This window comes from Mastigoproctus giganteus, chromosome 9 (assembly GCF_048544385.1).
Source record: "Mastigoproctus giganteus isolate SK-2022 chromosome 9, ASM4854438v1, whole genome shotgun sequence".
Classification (NCBI taxonomy): domain Eukaryota; kingdom Metazoa; phylum Arthropoda; class Arachnida; order Uropygi; family Thelyphonidae; genus Mastigoproctus; species Mastigoproctus giganteus.
Window position 1 is genome coordinate 105,773,447 of NC_143583.1, and position 17,507 is coordinate 105,790,953.

The window sequence follows — 17,507 nt, forward strand, 5'->3', positions numbered from 1 at the left end:
ACTGTTTCTGCTGCATGCCTCTTCTACAGATAATTCCATGGGAACTGTTCTTCTGAATTGGCTTCTATAATTCCCGCTCTCTCTTTCAAAACAGTCCGAACACGTGCTTCCAACATCCATTTACTGTCCAACTTCAAACTCACAGAACCAACTTTTCATCTTCCTCGTTTATTCATTCAACTACCGTTTTCTGGAACAATTCCTTCATTCGTATTTCCTGAAAATTACAGTCTTCAGAAGTTCAAGTCCAATGTCAAAAAAAAATATCTTCTTTCATCTTCTCAACCTCCAACCCAAGCACGGTACTAAGTACTATAGGTTCTAATACCTCTCGTGTTTGGGGTTTACATAAAAAAAGTAATCTTTACGAAAACAAAAACCCTTCCCTTTACCCCTGATGGTAGTTACCTCTTTGAGTAAATCCCACATCAGTACATTGTGATTACTGCCACCTAGTGGTTCCTTTATCTACAGATCCTTAATGCATGAAGAATCACTGCTGATAATCAGATCCAGAGTATTACTCCCTCGGCAACCAGAGGGAGTAATACACTCAATCTGTAGAAAATACTCTTGCTCTGTAGAAAACAATCATCCAATATATCCACAAAGTCTTGCTAGTGTGTGAGTTCCAGTCTAACCAACAAGTTCCAGTCTATATCTGGGAAGTTAAAATTCCCCATTATAAGGTGATCTGATTTACTGGCCCACTCTCTTTCTCTGTACAGTTGTTCATTCTACTCATCAGTCATTATGCCAATAATACAATCCTACTCTCAATCTGGTTTTCCCAAGGCTTATGTCACACCAAATTGACTCAACAGTGCACTGTCCACGCATGTAAACAGGATGCACTTCCTTAGATTTCATGTGTTTCTTAAGTAACAAAATCAACCCCTCCTCCCCTTCAATCGTGTCTATCTTTTCTGTACACATTGTACTCCCCAAATTCCAATTCTGCATTCCTTATCTCTGTGTGGCACCATGTCTCTGATATCCCAACAACATCAGCCTTTGATATCTTCATCAGCATCTCAAATTCATCAAATTTATTTACTATACTCCTAGCTTTGGTGTACATGCAAGTATACATGCACCTGTTCTTACTCTTAGTTATCCTAACACAACCCATGTATTTGTTCCAGACTACTCAATCTGTAGAAAATACTCTTGCTCTGTAGAAAACAATCATCCAATATATCCACAAAGTCTTGCTAGTGTGTGAGTTCCAGTCTAACCAACAAGTTCCAGTCTATATCTGGGAAGTTAAAATTCCCCATTATAAGGTGATCTGATTTACTGGCCCACTCTCTTTCTCTGTACAGTTGTTCATTCTACTCATCAGTCATTATGCCAATAATACAATCCTACTCTCAATCTGGTTTTCCCAAGGCTTATGTCACACCAAATTGACTCAACAGTGCACTGTCCACGCATGTAAACAGGATGCACTTCCTTAGATTTCATGTGTTTCTTAAGTAACAAAATCAACCCCTCCTCCCCTTCAATCGTGTCTATCTTTTCTGTACACATTGTACTCCCCAAATTCCAATTCTGCATTCCTTATCTCTGTGTGGCACCATGTCTCTGATATCCCAACAACATCAGCCTTTGATATCTTCATCAGCATCTCAAATTCATCAAATTTATTTACTATACTCCTAGCTTTGGTGTACATGCAAGTATACATGCACCTGTTCTTACTCTTAGTTATCCTAACACAACCCATGTATTTGTTCCAGACTACTCCCAGCTTGTTCCAGACTACTCCCAGCCGCCCTTGAAATCGCCAGCACCTCGCTTTCCAGGCTGCTGCTCATTCCAATAGAAGCAGTGCAAGAATCACTTTCAACTCTGCCTGTGGCTACTGTTAATCTATTAGTCTGTGAATCCTCCCAAGCAAGCAGTTTACCAACCCATCTAACACTGCCTCGATGGCATCAACAAATATTCTTGCACCCTTTCTATTTAAGTGTATTCCATCCCATCCCATCCCTGTAGAAACAATCTTTCCTGTTAACAAGCACAGACCATGCTGAAAAAAAATTCTTCCCCAATGAGCCTTACACAATCTCTCTAGGGCCGAACTGATGGACAAGGCTCTCATCATATACTCCCTCTTATCGTGTCTGAGCAGATTTGCAGACACTTTCAAATTTAACCCTAACTCATGACTTTTTTTCAACACTGATCTGTACTTAAGCCTGCAGATCTATTCTTAATGTCATTAGTGCCAATGTGTACAACAATATCACTCTTTTTGCCCTCAAAAGATGATATCTGCTCTACATCATCACTTTTGCCCCTGGCAGACATACCCTGGTCTTATTTTCTGTCTCCCTGACAACAGAGTCACCAATAATAACTAGTTCCTGTGGGACCAGCTCATTCTGTCCTGAAGATTGCTGCTGCTGCTGTGTTGCCTGATGCACATGAGTGAGCTCTGGTGTTGAGTTGGGTAGCTGAGAGTTTGATGGGCCCCTATTTCAATTCCTTTGAGGGCATCTACCCTACTCAACAGACTTCAAACTCTCAGATGCCCATCAGAACGCTGAGTTGGCACCTAATTTCTTGATACTCTGTACACCTAGCACACACAAAGACATCCTCCTAGGCTAGATCATGTCCTCTTCCAGGTAGGTCTGCAAATATTTCACAAGTTGCACATTTTTTTAGGCTGTGATGCGTTGGAGAACTGCCCCCTTCAGTTCTCCCCCAAGCCACAGCACTCCCACTAATTTGTGCACGTTGCTTTGCTGCTCTAGTCTGGGGCATGATTATCACTTAAATATGATGAAATTAATTAACAATTAAAAATTAACAAGGTTAATAAATATAATTGATTAATCTACTGTACTATACTCGACTATAATATTATACTAAGCTAATGCAGTAATACGTATTCCACTATATAGTTTTACCTTATACCTTAGCTATCAAGTTTGAGATATGCATTATCAAACTACGCTATACTGTAATTATCACAATATTAAATTAGCTATATCCTTAGCTAAATACAAAAGATATATGCCTAAAAAGTGATTAAAGCCTTCAAAATACTTATTTATTATAATTAAAACCCTACTATTCTTTTGTGCTACTGGTCGCCACGATATGCCAGCCAAAACACCGATGCAATAGCGGTATGAGTAGCGAGTTGTAACTTATAAAATCATTAGCCAAATTCAAAAAATAAGCCATCCAACACCACTAAGCCTATTTAATCTATTTGTAAAACACAAATTAATTAATTAAGTTTGCAAAAAAATAATATTAACAATAAAAAATGAGACAAATTAAAAAATTTGTTTTTAATATCAAAGTTTAAAAACATAACATAGGATAAGCAGTGCAAAAAAGTAATAAAAGAACGTTATCCTCCATGAGGGCTGCAACGTGGAGTTTCAACAAAAAACAGTTTACTGAAACATAATAGAAGGCTTTCTTCTGCACCCGGTACATCCAATACACTAATTTGCTCACTAATGATGTTTTAGAACCAGTTAAAAATGCACATTAACACATCACTTCAAATCAGTATATCAGACAGATTATAGAATAATCTCGCCTATTAGATTTCAATAAAATTTGTGGTTCTCAGCATGGGGCAGGCATGGTGCTATTTTTTTTTATTTTAATTATCCAATAATTAATATCTTTCTCAACATAGTTATATTTTGAAATTTAATTAACTGATTTTCTTTTGCAATTTCATGTTCTTATTTATTTTATATGCAATTATTGTTAGTATGTAATGTTATTTAAATATTTTTTTATTTTGAAATTTAATTATCTTATTTACTTTATCATCATCTATTTTATTATACCCAGTGGGTATGCAGATCACTTTTTTTTTTATCAAATACAAATCAGCTCTGTTAGATTATCACCCTTCCATTCACTATTTTCCTCCATATAATGCTGTCCAATTTCCTGTTATATCTTTAATCCTAATCAATCCATATTAGTAAGCACTACTTATCATTATGCTAGAACAAAACAGTAATTTTCGTTCTGAAAATTTAATTAGCAATTTCACTTACATGTATCATATTGCCACCATTGTGTAACCTTTTCTATAAGATATAAAAGTTCAAAATAGATCAATTTCAGTACTCATTATTATGTATTTTTAATAACATATCAGGTTTCAAATACATTGCAAAATTCATCTGAGACTCTAATATCCGAAAATTATAATGCAAACAGGTAAAAAAATTCCCTAAATATAAAAATCAAATTAATATACCTTTTGTTGTAGAGGAACACCAATACTGTGGGTATCTATGACTAATTATTTTCTCTTTTGTACTCCACACAGAATCTTCTTCAATTCCTTCAATTGCATCTAGTGATACTTTGGCACACTCTACAATAATATCATGAGTCTCCATCTTCTTCCATCTACATGTCCATAAATCAATGAATGAAAAAAAATAAAAAATAAAAAAATAAATATATATATATATAGTGAAAAAAAATGAAAGAAATTGCAGTATAAAAGATAAGTACAGTCATTCCTCGACTTACGTACTTAATCATTTTTTTTTTTCCATGTACGTAAGTCCAACTTCAGTCTTGTAGATACAAAATACATGTACAGTACAGTACAGTACAGTACAATACACCCTGTTCACTGACAGTTTATTTTTTTTTTGAGTCATAAAATTTAAAACAGTAAGAAAATAAGCAATCAATAACAAAGAACACGGAATGCACAAATTGCAACTAAAATGATACGTGCAAGTGAGATTTGGAGTAACAGCTTTACGATGCTCAAAAAATAGGAATGAAGAGAAGATTTTGAAATTTTATTTATGTTTTTATATGATTGAATTCCACAGAATTCCAGCTATCGGTATCATCACAAATGCAACAAGATCGAATTTACTACCTGTTTATAATTACATTGCACTAACAGAAAAGCCCATAAACCAGAAACTGATAATTGTTTTTACTGTTTTATGGTAGTGACCTCGAGAAATCTACTTTAGAAAAATATCACAAAGGTGTTCAAAATTGATTCTTATAAATAACCGAACATAGCAACAGTTTTGTGCTTATCTGTGAGTTGTATGTAAGTCGTTTGTACATAAGTAGAGGAGTGCCTGTATATTGCTGTATAATGCATAACCCTGGTGGTGTTATCAAGAGTCAACCACCAGAATTGCATGTATAGAGTGTTTCTGATGCACAGTACATGCCAGGAAATAAAGAATTAAAAAATGGTGAATTTAATGAATTTGAAATTCATTCGAACTTCCACAATGACAGATGGAAGTTTGTTCCAGCAATCAACCACCCACTGGCTAAAGGCAAATTTCCGCACATTTATTCTACAATTGTCTTTCCTCAATTTATGAGGTTAAAGCCAAAAGGGAATAAATATAGGGGGGATACGGAATGCAGGCATTTGGATTGCAGTTCACTTAACAGAGGAACAAAAGGAAAATGTACAAAGAAAACAGAAAAGACCTCACCTAACTGACTAAGCTAAAACAAAAAGAGATAAAATGGAAATATCTGGAACAAAAAAGATGAAGACAATAGAGACCTCAAGTGGTAGAGAGAAAAAAAAAAAGCATGAAGTTAACTTCATAAGAAAAGGATGCTAAAACATTGTGAAAGAGAAAAAAGATAGTATAGGAAGAATATAGTTTCTTGCTACGCATTCATAAAACTAATGCCTCATGAGAAATAAAAAGAAGAATATAGGAAAGTAAAAACTAAAGGAAGAAATTGGATGGCTCAGGCAGGGATTGCAAACCCCATTCTTACAGATAAGATCTTGAACATGGTTTTGAGAGTACGAATCATGAATTTAAAGTCAGTAATAGCATTTTAAAAAAAATTTCTTTTTTACTTTTATATATGTGTGTGTGTGTGTGTTATTTATGGAGTTCCTGTATATGTGCTTTTATGGGTTTTCCATATTTGTGTATATCTGATTGCCTATCATACAACTGGCTGAAAATATAGAGCTTGTTAGTATAACCTATATAAAATAAATTTTTCTGTTCATGCTCCGGGGTGACCACATAGTCAGAGGAATTATATATATTTATATTTTTGTGTACAATGGAGTGTTTTGTGGTTATAGGCAACTGTATAGCAGTTTAGCTAACAGGAGGTGAAATTAGGTAAGTAATTAGGATAGAAATAGACACTCCTGCCCTCGTATACACTAATAGCCCAGAGTGTGGAAAATTTTAGTTGTAGGAAAGTGAATAGTAAATGACTGAAGAATATAACGTTAATGCTCGGGTTATCTGGGAGTGTGATTTCCTATCCATGCTAATGATGGCCCTGGTCATGGTAGATATGTGTATCTGTAAGTAGTCATATGTATACACATATGCAATAATCTTATAATTAATCTTCCACTTAACAAAATTTCTTATACTTAAACTTTTACTATTATAATCTTAAACTTGTAGGTAACTGGCTGTTGTTGTTGTTATTTGGTTTTTAGGAGCATTAGCAAATAAGGCCATACTGCTCCAGGATATGCGGTGGTCATTCCCTGACCTTTCCGCATCCTCCGTATTTGGTGGTGACGGGCTCAAACCCCGGTTTAATCAAGAAGCGTGTGCTACGCACTGCTCCTCCTTCCCACCTGGCTACGGAGCCACCCGTAACTGAAATAGTATCTCATCAGGATGCCACCTCATTTCACTATTTCAATAAAATGTATGCTGAAATGAATGCAAAAACATGAATAATGTTTAACTAGAGACGGTCGTGTTCCAAGCCGCTAAGTGGATTTTTCTTATTTATTGATTTGAAATTATTGTTTTTCTAAAACTTTTGATTTAAATTTAGTAGTATAACATTATTTTGTGATTTTCTGATTAACTTGGTGTATTTATTCTTTACTCGGCCTTGTAATTGCATAAAACTATCGGTAAAGGTTTCCACGTGTTTCAACTCCGCTACCGTTCGTAAATTTTCCCGCCATTGTGATACGATAGTTGTATGCCGTACTAGATAGCGTTAGTTGAACTTCGTTAGCAGTTAAATTGTACGTTTAAATAAATACATATAACGACTTAGATTACAAACGTAATATAATTAATTATATTTAACATAATTAATAACATAACATAATTAATTAATAAATTAATAGAATCATGACTCAGACCAGAGCAGCAAAGCAAAAGGCTCAAGCTAATGGAAGCGGTGTGGCTCAGAGCAGAACTGAGGGGGGCAGTTGTCCTCTGACTCACAGCCTTATAAAATGCACTGTTTGCTTGATGTTTGCAGAGCAATCGGGTACGGGACATGATACTGCCAAGGGGTGTGTTTGTATGTGGCTGTCTTTGTGTGTGCGCGATGCAAGGAGTGTATCGATATCAGGCAACAACTCGGCGTTCTTGTGGGCCTATATGAGAGCTTGAAGGACAGGGTGGATGCCCTCGAAGAAACTAAATTGAGGGGCCCATCAAGCTCTCAGCTGCCCACATCAACACCAGAGCTTGCACTTGGGCATCGTGTGACACAGAGACAACCCCCAAGGCAGAATGCGCTGGTCCCGAAGGAACTAGTAGTTGTTGGTGACTCTATTGTCAGGGAAACGGGGAATATGCTTTGTAAAAAAGATAGGTGGAACAGGACCAGGGCATGTCTGCCAGGGGCAAAGGTTGATGACGTTGTAGAGCGAATATCATCTTTTAAGGGCACAAAAGGTGATATAGTTGTACACGTTGGCACTAATAATATTAAAAGTAGGAGACCGGCAGAATTACTTAACAAGTACAGGTCACTGTTGAACAAAAGCCGAGAATTAGGGTTGAATTTGAAAGTGTCTGCAATTCTGCCCAGACACGATAGGAGGGAGTATATGATGAGAGCCTTGTCAATCAATTCGGCCCTGGAAAGATTGTGCAAGGCTCAAGGGGTAGAATTTTTTTCAGCCTGGACTGTACTTGTTAACAGGAGAGATTGCTTCTACAGGGATGGGATACACTTAAATAGAAAGGGTGCAAGAATATTTGCTGATGCTATCGAGGCAGTGTTAGGTGGGTCGGAAAACTGCTAGCTTGGGGGGAGACAAAGACCAATAGATTGACAGTAGCCACTGGCAGAGGTGAAAGAGATTCTTGCACTGCTTCGATTAAAATGAGCAGAAGCCTGAAAAACAAGATGGTATTTCAGAGACTGCTGGGAGCCATTGCGGTACAAGTAAACACATGGGTTGTGTTAGGGTAGCTAAGAATAGAAACAGGTGCAGGTATACTTGCGTGTACACCAATGCTAGGAGTTTAGTAAATAAATTTGATGAATTTGAGGTATTGCTCAAAACATCAAAGGCAGATATTGTTGGGATATCAGAGACGTGGTGTCACACAGATATAAGGGATGCAGAACTGCAATTTGGGGAGTACAACGTCTACAGAAAGGATAGACAGGATAGGAAGGGGGGAGGGGTTATGCTATTAGTTAAGAAACACATAAAAACCAAGGAAGTGAAGCCAGTCGACATCGCTGGACAGTGCAGTGTTGAGTCAGTTTGGTGTGACATAAGCATTGGGAGATCAAAATTGAGAGTAGGAGTGTGCTATAGGCCTAAATGACTCTGATGAGTATAATAAGGAACTGTACAGGGAAATAGAGTGGACCAGTAAATCAGAGAGTCTTATAATGGGAGATTTTAATTTCCCAGATATTGACTGGAATTTGGGGGCTGATTACTCACGCACTAGCAGGGCTTTTGTGGATTTATTGGATGATTGTTTTCTACATCAGCATGTTCGGGAGGCAACTAGAGGGAGTAATACTCTTGATTTGATTATCAGCAGTGATTCTTCATGCATTAAGAATCTGCAGATAAATGAACCACTAGGTGGCAGTGATCACAGTGTGCTGAAGTGGGATTTACTGAAAGAGGTAACTACCATTAGGGGTAAAGGGAAGGGTTATTGCTTCCGTAAAGGCGACTACGATGGACTGAGACAGTATTTAAATTCTATACAGTGGGACCAACTGATGATGTTACCAACAGCAAATTCAAAATGGGAAGCATTCAAAGAACTTATCTTGGAAGCTACTAGGCTTTACATACCAACTAAGAAATATTGTTCAAGGTTTAGGCCAAAATGGATGTCAGATGAACTAATGAGGCATATGGCAGAGAAGAAAAATGCATGGGATACTTACAAATTAACACATGACACAGAAGCCTATGATAGATACAAGTTGATATGCAACCAAGTTACAAAGGAGGTTAGGCAGGCGAAGGCAGATTACGAGAAATCCTTGGCAAGGGATGCAAAGAAAAACAGCAAAGAGTTCTTTACTTATGTAAACTCTAGAAGGAAGGGGATGAATCAGATTGGTCCACTTGATATTGATGGGTCAACTGTTGATGATCCTGCTCAGGTAGCTAACAAACTAAATGAATATTTTGCATCGACATTCACACATGAGGAGTTATTCAGCAAGGGGAATGCCAGAGGTGTATTCAACTCTAGCAGTAAGCTACAGAATCTTGAAATAACTGGGAGTAAAGTGGAGGAGAAACTGTTGAAGATAAACACAAGAAAGGCACCCAGGGTGGATGGGATCTATCCAGTTATATTAAAGGAGGCAGCAAAGGAAGTAAGCAAACCCTTAGCCATAGTTATGAGAGCTTCCTTGGACTCAGGGGAGGTACCCATGGACTGGAAATGTGCAAATGTGACCCCAATTCACAAAGGAGGATCAAAGGCTGAAACAAGTAATTATAGACCTGTGAGCTTAACTTCTGTTCCAGGAAAATTAATGGAGGCACTGGTTAAAGAAGCACTGCAGGATCATTTAGACAAGACTTCAGTTATAGCTCAGACACAGCATGGTTTTGTTAAGGGGAAGTCTTGCCTGACCAACTTGACTGGATACTATGATGCAGTCACAAAAGAGCTGGATGCAGGGAATAACTTTGATATTATATACTTGGATCTTAGAAAGGCTTTTGATACTGTTGCACATGGAAGACTGCTACACAAATTGGAGCAGTGTGACATTGGAGGCAAATTGCTGCTATGGATAAAGGGGTGGTTGAGGGGGAGAAGACAGAGAGTGGTAATCAATGGACACTGCTCATCGTGGACTGATGTTATTAGTGGAGTCCCTCAGGGCTCAGTGTTGGGTCCATTGTTGTTTTCTGTATTTATAAATGATATTGATGATGGTATATCAAGCTTAATGTCCAAGTTTGCAGATGATACAAAGGTTGGCAGGGTTGTCAAGGACACTACTGACACTATGCTGCTGCAACAGGATCTGGAAAGGTTGAGCAGATGGGCTGAGAGGTGGCAAATGAAGTTTAACATTGACAAATGTAAAGTACTACACATGGGAAACAGCAACCCCAGAGCAACGTATCAACTCTGTGGTACTACACTGACAGTGGTAGAGAATGAAAGGGACTTGGGGGTGATTGTGCAGGCAGATATGAAGTTCTCTGAGCAGTGCAGATGGGCTGCAAGAGTAGCTCATGGAGTATTGTCAATGATATACAGGAATTTTTCCAGCAGGGATAAGGAGGTGATTATTCCATTGTATAAGGCGATGGTCAGGCCACACCTAGAGTACTGTATACAGGTCTGGAGGCCTCATTTCAAGAAGGATGTAGAGCTGCTGGAACGAGTACAGAGAAGGGCAACAAGATTAGTGAATGGAACAAAGGGGTGCTCTTACGAAGAAAGGCTTAAGTTTTGCAAATTACAGTGTCTGGAGACTAGGCACCAGCGAGGTGATCTGATAGAGGTGTATAAAGCCTTGAATGGTTTAAGCATGCTCAATGCTGATGGGATTCTTCCTCTAGCTCAGAAAAATCACCTGAGAGGGCATAAATTCAAATTGAGGAAAGACAGATGTAGGATAGACGTGCGGAAATTTGCCTTTAGCCAGCGGGTGGTTGGTTGGTGGAACAGACTGCCATCCCTTGTGGTGGAGGTTGATAGCCTAAATAAGTTTAAGGCTCAGCTGGACAGGTATTTTGAACGAACAGAGGGGTGAAGTGGAAGTGGGTTTTTTTTTTTTTTTTTTTTTTTGGCTGATGCTGCATAAGCTTGCTTTCTTGCATCAAATGCCTCTACTAATGCTAATGCTAATGCTAATGAAATAGTCCATATATACAGCTTATAATGTTTCAGTAATTTCCTATATATATACTTGTAGTGCAGCCAATAAATTTACAACTGTGGCATTTACGTTATGTTCCCTTTAATTTTATATAAGTAAAATCTAATACTATTATCTAAATATATTATATCGTGTTAATCCTGGCCCGTAAGAGGTCGACCCTTAAGCCCATGACAGAGAGCAGCAATCTTGAAATTTAGCTCTGAAAAGTAACTAAATCATTTTTTGGTTGTTGTTGTTGTTGTTGGTTTTTTTTTTAGGAGCATTAGCAACTAAGGCCATATTGCTCCGGGATATATGCGGTGGTCATTCCTTGACCTTTCCACATCCTCCGTATTTGGTGGTGACGGGCTCGAACCCCGGTCTAATCAAGAAGCGTGTGCTGCGCACTGCTGCTCCTTCCCACCTGGCTACGGAGGCGCCTCATTTTTTGGTTCAACTGGAAATATGTGGCATGCTAAGTCCTTGCTAAGCCTTTTTTTTTTTTTTTTTTTACCATTACCCAACAGTATAACATTTTCAGTAAAACTTAATTTTTTTTTCCCTCTCCAGTTAAATGAATAACAGATTTTACTTATATAAAATTAAAGATAACATAACATAGATGGCAGTTACCTGTACATATAAAAAACCATAAAAATTCATTTCGATTAAAATTAAATTAAATTTATTGGCTATACTACAAGGGTATAGATACAGGAAACTACTGAAACATTATAGATTGTATATATGAACTATTTCATCATATATTTTACTGAAATAGTGAAATGGGGTGGCATCCTGACTAGAGACCATTTCACATATATCAGCCAGTTACCTACAAGTTTAAGTTTAAGATTATAATAGTAAAAGTTTAAGTATAAGAAATTTTGTTAAGTGGAAGTCTCATTATAAGATTATTACATATTTATATACATACAACTACTTACGGATACACATATCTACCATGTCCAGGGCCGTCACTAGCAAGGACGGAAAATCGCGCTCCCAGATAGCCCAAGCACTAACTTTATATTCTTCAGTCATACACTGTTCACTTTCCAACAACTAAAATTTTCCACACTCTCGGCTATTAGTGTATAAGAGGACAGGTATGTCTATTTTTACGCTAATTACTTACCTAATTTTGCCTCCTGTTAGCTAAACTGCTATACAATTGCCAATAACCACAAAACATAACCTGTACACAAATATATATATATATATATATATATATATATATACACACGAATATTAAATGTAACCCCTTAAAGGAAATGTTTAAAAAGTTACATAGGATAAAGAGGTATTCAGTTGATGAAATGGTTTCAGTGAATGAAAGATTAATAAATCAGGTATGACAGATGCACCTAAAAGCGCAAAGCAGCATTAAAGGATGCAAGAGTATATATAAGTTTGTATTAATATATTGAATAAAGTATGCATAAATGGATGTGAAAGTTACACAAAGTGCCAGTAACTAGAAGGGTGAGGAAAGTAGAAAAAGAAGTGTGGTAGATTTGTGAAAGGTGAAAGAATGTTAATATCCTAAAGGTTATGATGAATTAAGAAAATTATGGGCTGAATTACCAAGCCAATAGAAAGTGAAAGAACTGTAAAGTAAAATACTAATAAAATAAAATAAAATAATAAAATGCAAAAAGAAAAAAAAAGAAAAAAAATTCAAGTGTCATCAGATATGGGGGGGGGAACATATTTAAAAAATGGTCAAACAAAGTAAGGCAAATATGCTGAAATAAATATTGATACATGATCAGGTATTTTGTCAGGGGACTACACCTGACCATGTACCAAGAACTGCGTTTCTATATTTGTCCATAGTAGAAAAAGAAGAAAAGTGAAAGGCCAAAAAGTGACGAAAATGAAATTAGCACATTCTAATACAGTATGGACAAGGTAGTCCCAACGCAATTTAATTTATTTAGGTAAAAATAAAGATCTTTATTTTTATTATTAAGGTAAAATTTAGGTATCCTTATGGTTGTGTAGAAGAAATATATAAAAAGTCAGATATATCATTGTACGGAGGGGTCCTCATTATCCAAGGATAACTGGTTCCAGAAAATTCCACTTAAAACAGGGACCAATTTTTGTAATGCGTATTATGTACTTGTACATAGTAAAAAAAATGGAGGAACTGAAAAATGAAACAATTATTTCATTAGACTTTTTTTTATTATAATATATTGAACAATGTAAGATTAAGTAAAAAAAAGTTTATTAAAATCCTCATAATGCAAAATGAACAGTGGGGGGTTGATTGTGAGATATTCCACATTTTGTACCCTCAAAATGTGGAACTTGTAAAATTTGGCCGTAGATATAAGGAGACTATTTCAGAATTATTTTCAGTTTATGTACACCTTGTGTTAAGCTGTTTACAGTTCTTGATATTCTAAATGTAATTTCACAGTCTAGGAAATGGTGTCACATGCTGTTGTTTATAAAATTTCTTTCTATAACTGAATATTCAAGTGATGAATATAGTAGTTGGATCCCCTCTTAGATGCAGATATTTATTTCTGTAAGTATCCCATATGAAATTATCATATCACTGATACATTTTTATATTATATTATGCATCTAGTTGAGCAAAGGTAGGGAAGAAATTGTGAATTTACTGGGTAAAGGTAAGTCCTATTGTTAATAGAACTTTACTCTGCAATTGCCAAAATTACAGCAGCAAGTTTTCCCTGAGATTTTTATTACACATACACACATACTGAGTGTTGTTGTTGTTGTTATTTGGTTTTTAGGAGCATTAGAAAATAGGGCCATATTGCTCAGGGGATATGCGGTAGTCATTCCCTGACATTTCCGCATCCTCCGTATACATACTGAGTGATCACTGTATATGACCACCTACCTAATATCATGTCGGGCCATCATTTGCATGGAAAACAGCTACTATTCACCTAGTATTGACGCAACCATATGTCTGAAGATGACTGTAGGGATCTGAAACCATGCTGCCTGCAAGGCTTTCCACAGTGTTAGAATAAATGATGGCTGCATGTGCATGCTCCTCATTTGTCATTCCAAAACTTCTCCCAGATGTTCAATTGGATGGAATGAAATCAGGCAAATTTGGAGGCTAATCAGGATGGGTGATATATATTCAGTGTTCCTCTAACCACTAGTGCATAGTGCAAGCAAAAGTGGTTCAAGCCAGTGCATTATCATCTTGGAAGATTCCATTTCTGTCTGAGAAAAATGCAACATGGCAAGGTGCACATGGTCTCCTAAGAGCTGCTGGTAGACCTCACCAGTGAACACTGGCCCATACACACCAGGGGTCCTAGTTCTTGCCAGCAAAACATGCCCCATATTAAGCAACCACCACCACCTGCCTGGAAAATGGGCACCATGCACGATGAGTCCATGGACTCATGTTGCTTGCACCACACATAAAGGTGTCCATCGATGTGTTGTACCAAGTATTTGGACTCATCCAACCAGCACACTCATTTCTAATTCTCCAGTGTCCAACCAGCATGTTGTTGATATCACAGTATTCACTGTCAAAGATGATCGGTGGTGAGGAGAGCGTATCTCTTGGGTCATCTGCTGTGGAATCCCATATGTCTCAGCGTGCAGTGCATTGTCACTTGGAATAATGTTCTTGCATTCCCCATATTATATTATGATGTCAACTTTTGCACTTTGACCTGCCATTGAGCAAGTTCAACTTGCTGCACCCTTTGCTTTCCATGAACATCTATCATGTGTAATCCTTTACCGTTCTGTCGGCAGCAGGTAGTTTCACCCATTTGACACCATTCTTTATATACCTTAACCACAGTGGGCCATGATCAACTGACAAGACATGCTGTTTCTGATATGGAAGCATCCAACATAAGTTTCCACAATCATGCCCTTTTAAACTCCATAATATCATCACTGTTACTTTATCACTTTGAATTGCACAATTAGGTGCAAATTGCCACTGCTCTAGCGTACGAAGCTGTTTGGGTTTCTATAGTGCGAGCTATGAGGCATAGTCCATTATGGATGGGATGGTCATAATTCAATGATCAGCGAGTGTATATAAGGCCTGTGCAGCTGAGTGGTCAGGAGCACGAGTGCAGTAGCACACATTCTTTGAGAGGGCCGTGGTTCAAGCCTGTGTGACTGCTAAATACAATTAACAATTGCATTCATTATTTATTGTAACTGCTCTGGCCTGGGGTTGTGATAGAGTATAAACAAGATCGCACACACACACACACACACTGCGATCTTGTTTATACTCTGTAAATTTGCGATCTTGTTTATACTCTAATATAGTAAAATTTATTCTGGATTATGGAGTTGAGAATATATCTGATATTCTGAGAATATCTGATATCTGAGAATATATCAGGCACTTCTACTTCCTTGAGCATTTTTTCATCCTGTTTCCATTATAATTACTATTTACCCACCCCTTAATTTAAGAACCAATCACCTTAAAGCTAGTCACCTCTTGCCATCATTCAAACCATAACAATTGCAGATCAATCAAGGTGAGTACTGAAAAATTAAGCCCTTGCTATTTTTTGAATTTAGAATATATTTGATTTAAATATATGGTTTGAAAATTCCACACTGAATTGTTTGGCTAACAAAGAAATTTGTATCTCCATAAAACACTGCAATTCTGTCAATTGCAGTGTTCTGCAATATACAGAATCAGAGATATGGCATGCAGTGGTGGTCTATGCTCTTATTAGCATTATATTTCCTCTTAAAACTGTATATAAATTAGAACCTAAAATTACTTATCCTCTTATTACAGCATAACCTATTATAGATATACAAAGCTGGTTCAAGACTGACCCAAACTTTTAATTTTTACAAAAAATACATACATACCAAAATCACCAAACTTTTTACTTTTTCAAGGTACTGTTCCTCTATGCTTGCACATTTTTAGCATTGCTGCAGCAATGCACTAATGCTGCCAGCATAGAAAGAAGTAAGCTTACTGCACAGGCAATTTACTACACTTCTGTCGGGTTCATCACCTGTCTTGAATTTCTTTGCCCATTCATTGGATCAAACAAGTGATAATCAGTGGAGCTAAATATGGTCTGTAAGGAGGGTACTTCATGTTTTCAGTTCAATGTTGCCACTGTAAAGTGAGTCATATATGTGTGGTTGTGCATGAACACCTTTCAGAAGCAAGTTATAATATTGAGCATTAACTGTTGCATTAGATGGCAGAAAATCAAGAAGAATCGACTCTTCTGAATCCCAAAAGATACTTCCCATGATCTTGCCAGCTGAAGGCTGGGCCTTATAATTTTTTTTTTTGTTGTTATTAAAATTTCACTGCACAAGGGCAACTGTGGCCAATATGTGTCTGTCAGTGTCATTATGTTCATTTTAATGATTTATGGATGGATATATCAGAGTGTATTTTATTATTCCTAGATATTTGATATATATAAAGAGTTCACTTAGGTTTGCTTTGTCACCAAGTATATGAGAGAGGGTTAGAGGAGCTTGCAAGTTTGCTAATGATTGGAAGGATGTGGTTCGAACGGCTGAATAGGATGGACAATCAATCAGGATGTGCCTTGCTGTAAGTTGTATCTGACAGACAGAGAAGAGCAGATGATCTTCTCTTAGAAGTAAATGTTTGTGTGTGAGGAAGGTATGTCCAATGCGCAGTCTTGCTAATATAACTTCCTCCTGTCTATGAGCTAGAACACCACAAACATAGATCTTTTTTTATTCTGCGAAGTTTATTGCATGGTTGTCCCTCCAAAGTTGTTTCCAAATGGAAGTATATTTGGTACGAAATACATCCCTATATATTAAGATCTGGATTTTTTGCGGCTTGGTCTGCATGATTATTTCCTGGGATTCCATCATGGTTGGGAATCCAACAGATAGACACTTGTTTTCTTGCTTTAGGCAAAACTCTGAGTTGTTTTTTGAGATGCTGAATCGAAGAATTTGAGGAATATTTGCTATTCTGTAGAGCTGCTATGCACTACGGGAGTCAGATAGATTAGAGCAGGTAGAAGTTGATGCTCAGTAATATCATCCAGTGCTAGTTTAATAGCATATAATTCTGCTGTGAAAATATTGCAAACATGAGGCAAAGAGACAGATATAATATATTCCGGTAAAACTACTGCGGCACCTACTGAGTTGTTCGATTTTGAACCATCCGTGTAAATCTGATGACTGTTTCTATTTTCAAAACTGTGCAGTGCATGGAGCTTCTGTATAACGATTGGAGAGATCTCTTTTTTATTTTTTGTAAGATGTGATATGGACAAAGGCACAGTCGGAATCCAAGGAGGTTCTGAGTTTATATCTACTGCAGAAATGTGCTGGAAATGTATTTCCCAAACTTAAGCTAAGTGTCTGAGACGCAGTCCTACTGGTTT

At 37.1% G+C, this 17,507-nt stretch overlaps 1 protein-coding gene across 2 annotated transcripts in view; it reads right to left on the reverse strand.

Moving 5' to 3' along the window:
• Positions 1–17,507, reverse strand: part of LOC150080620 (hamartin-like) — a 293,531-nt gene that overhangs the window by 126,135 nt on the left and 149,889 nt on the right. For both annotated transcript variants that reach the window (XM_090382129.1, XM_090382130.1), the window contains exon 8: positions 4,250–4,404. In XM_090382129.1, coding sequence (XP_090238255.1) covers positions 4,250–4,404 — 155 coding nt within the window. The remainder of the gene's footprint in view (positions 1–4,249; positions 4,405–17,507) is intronic.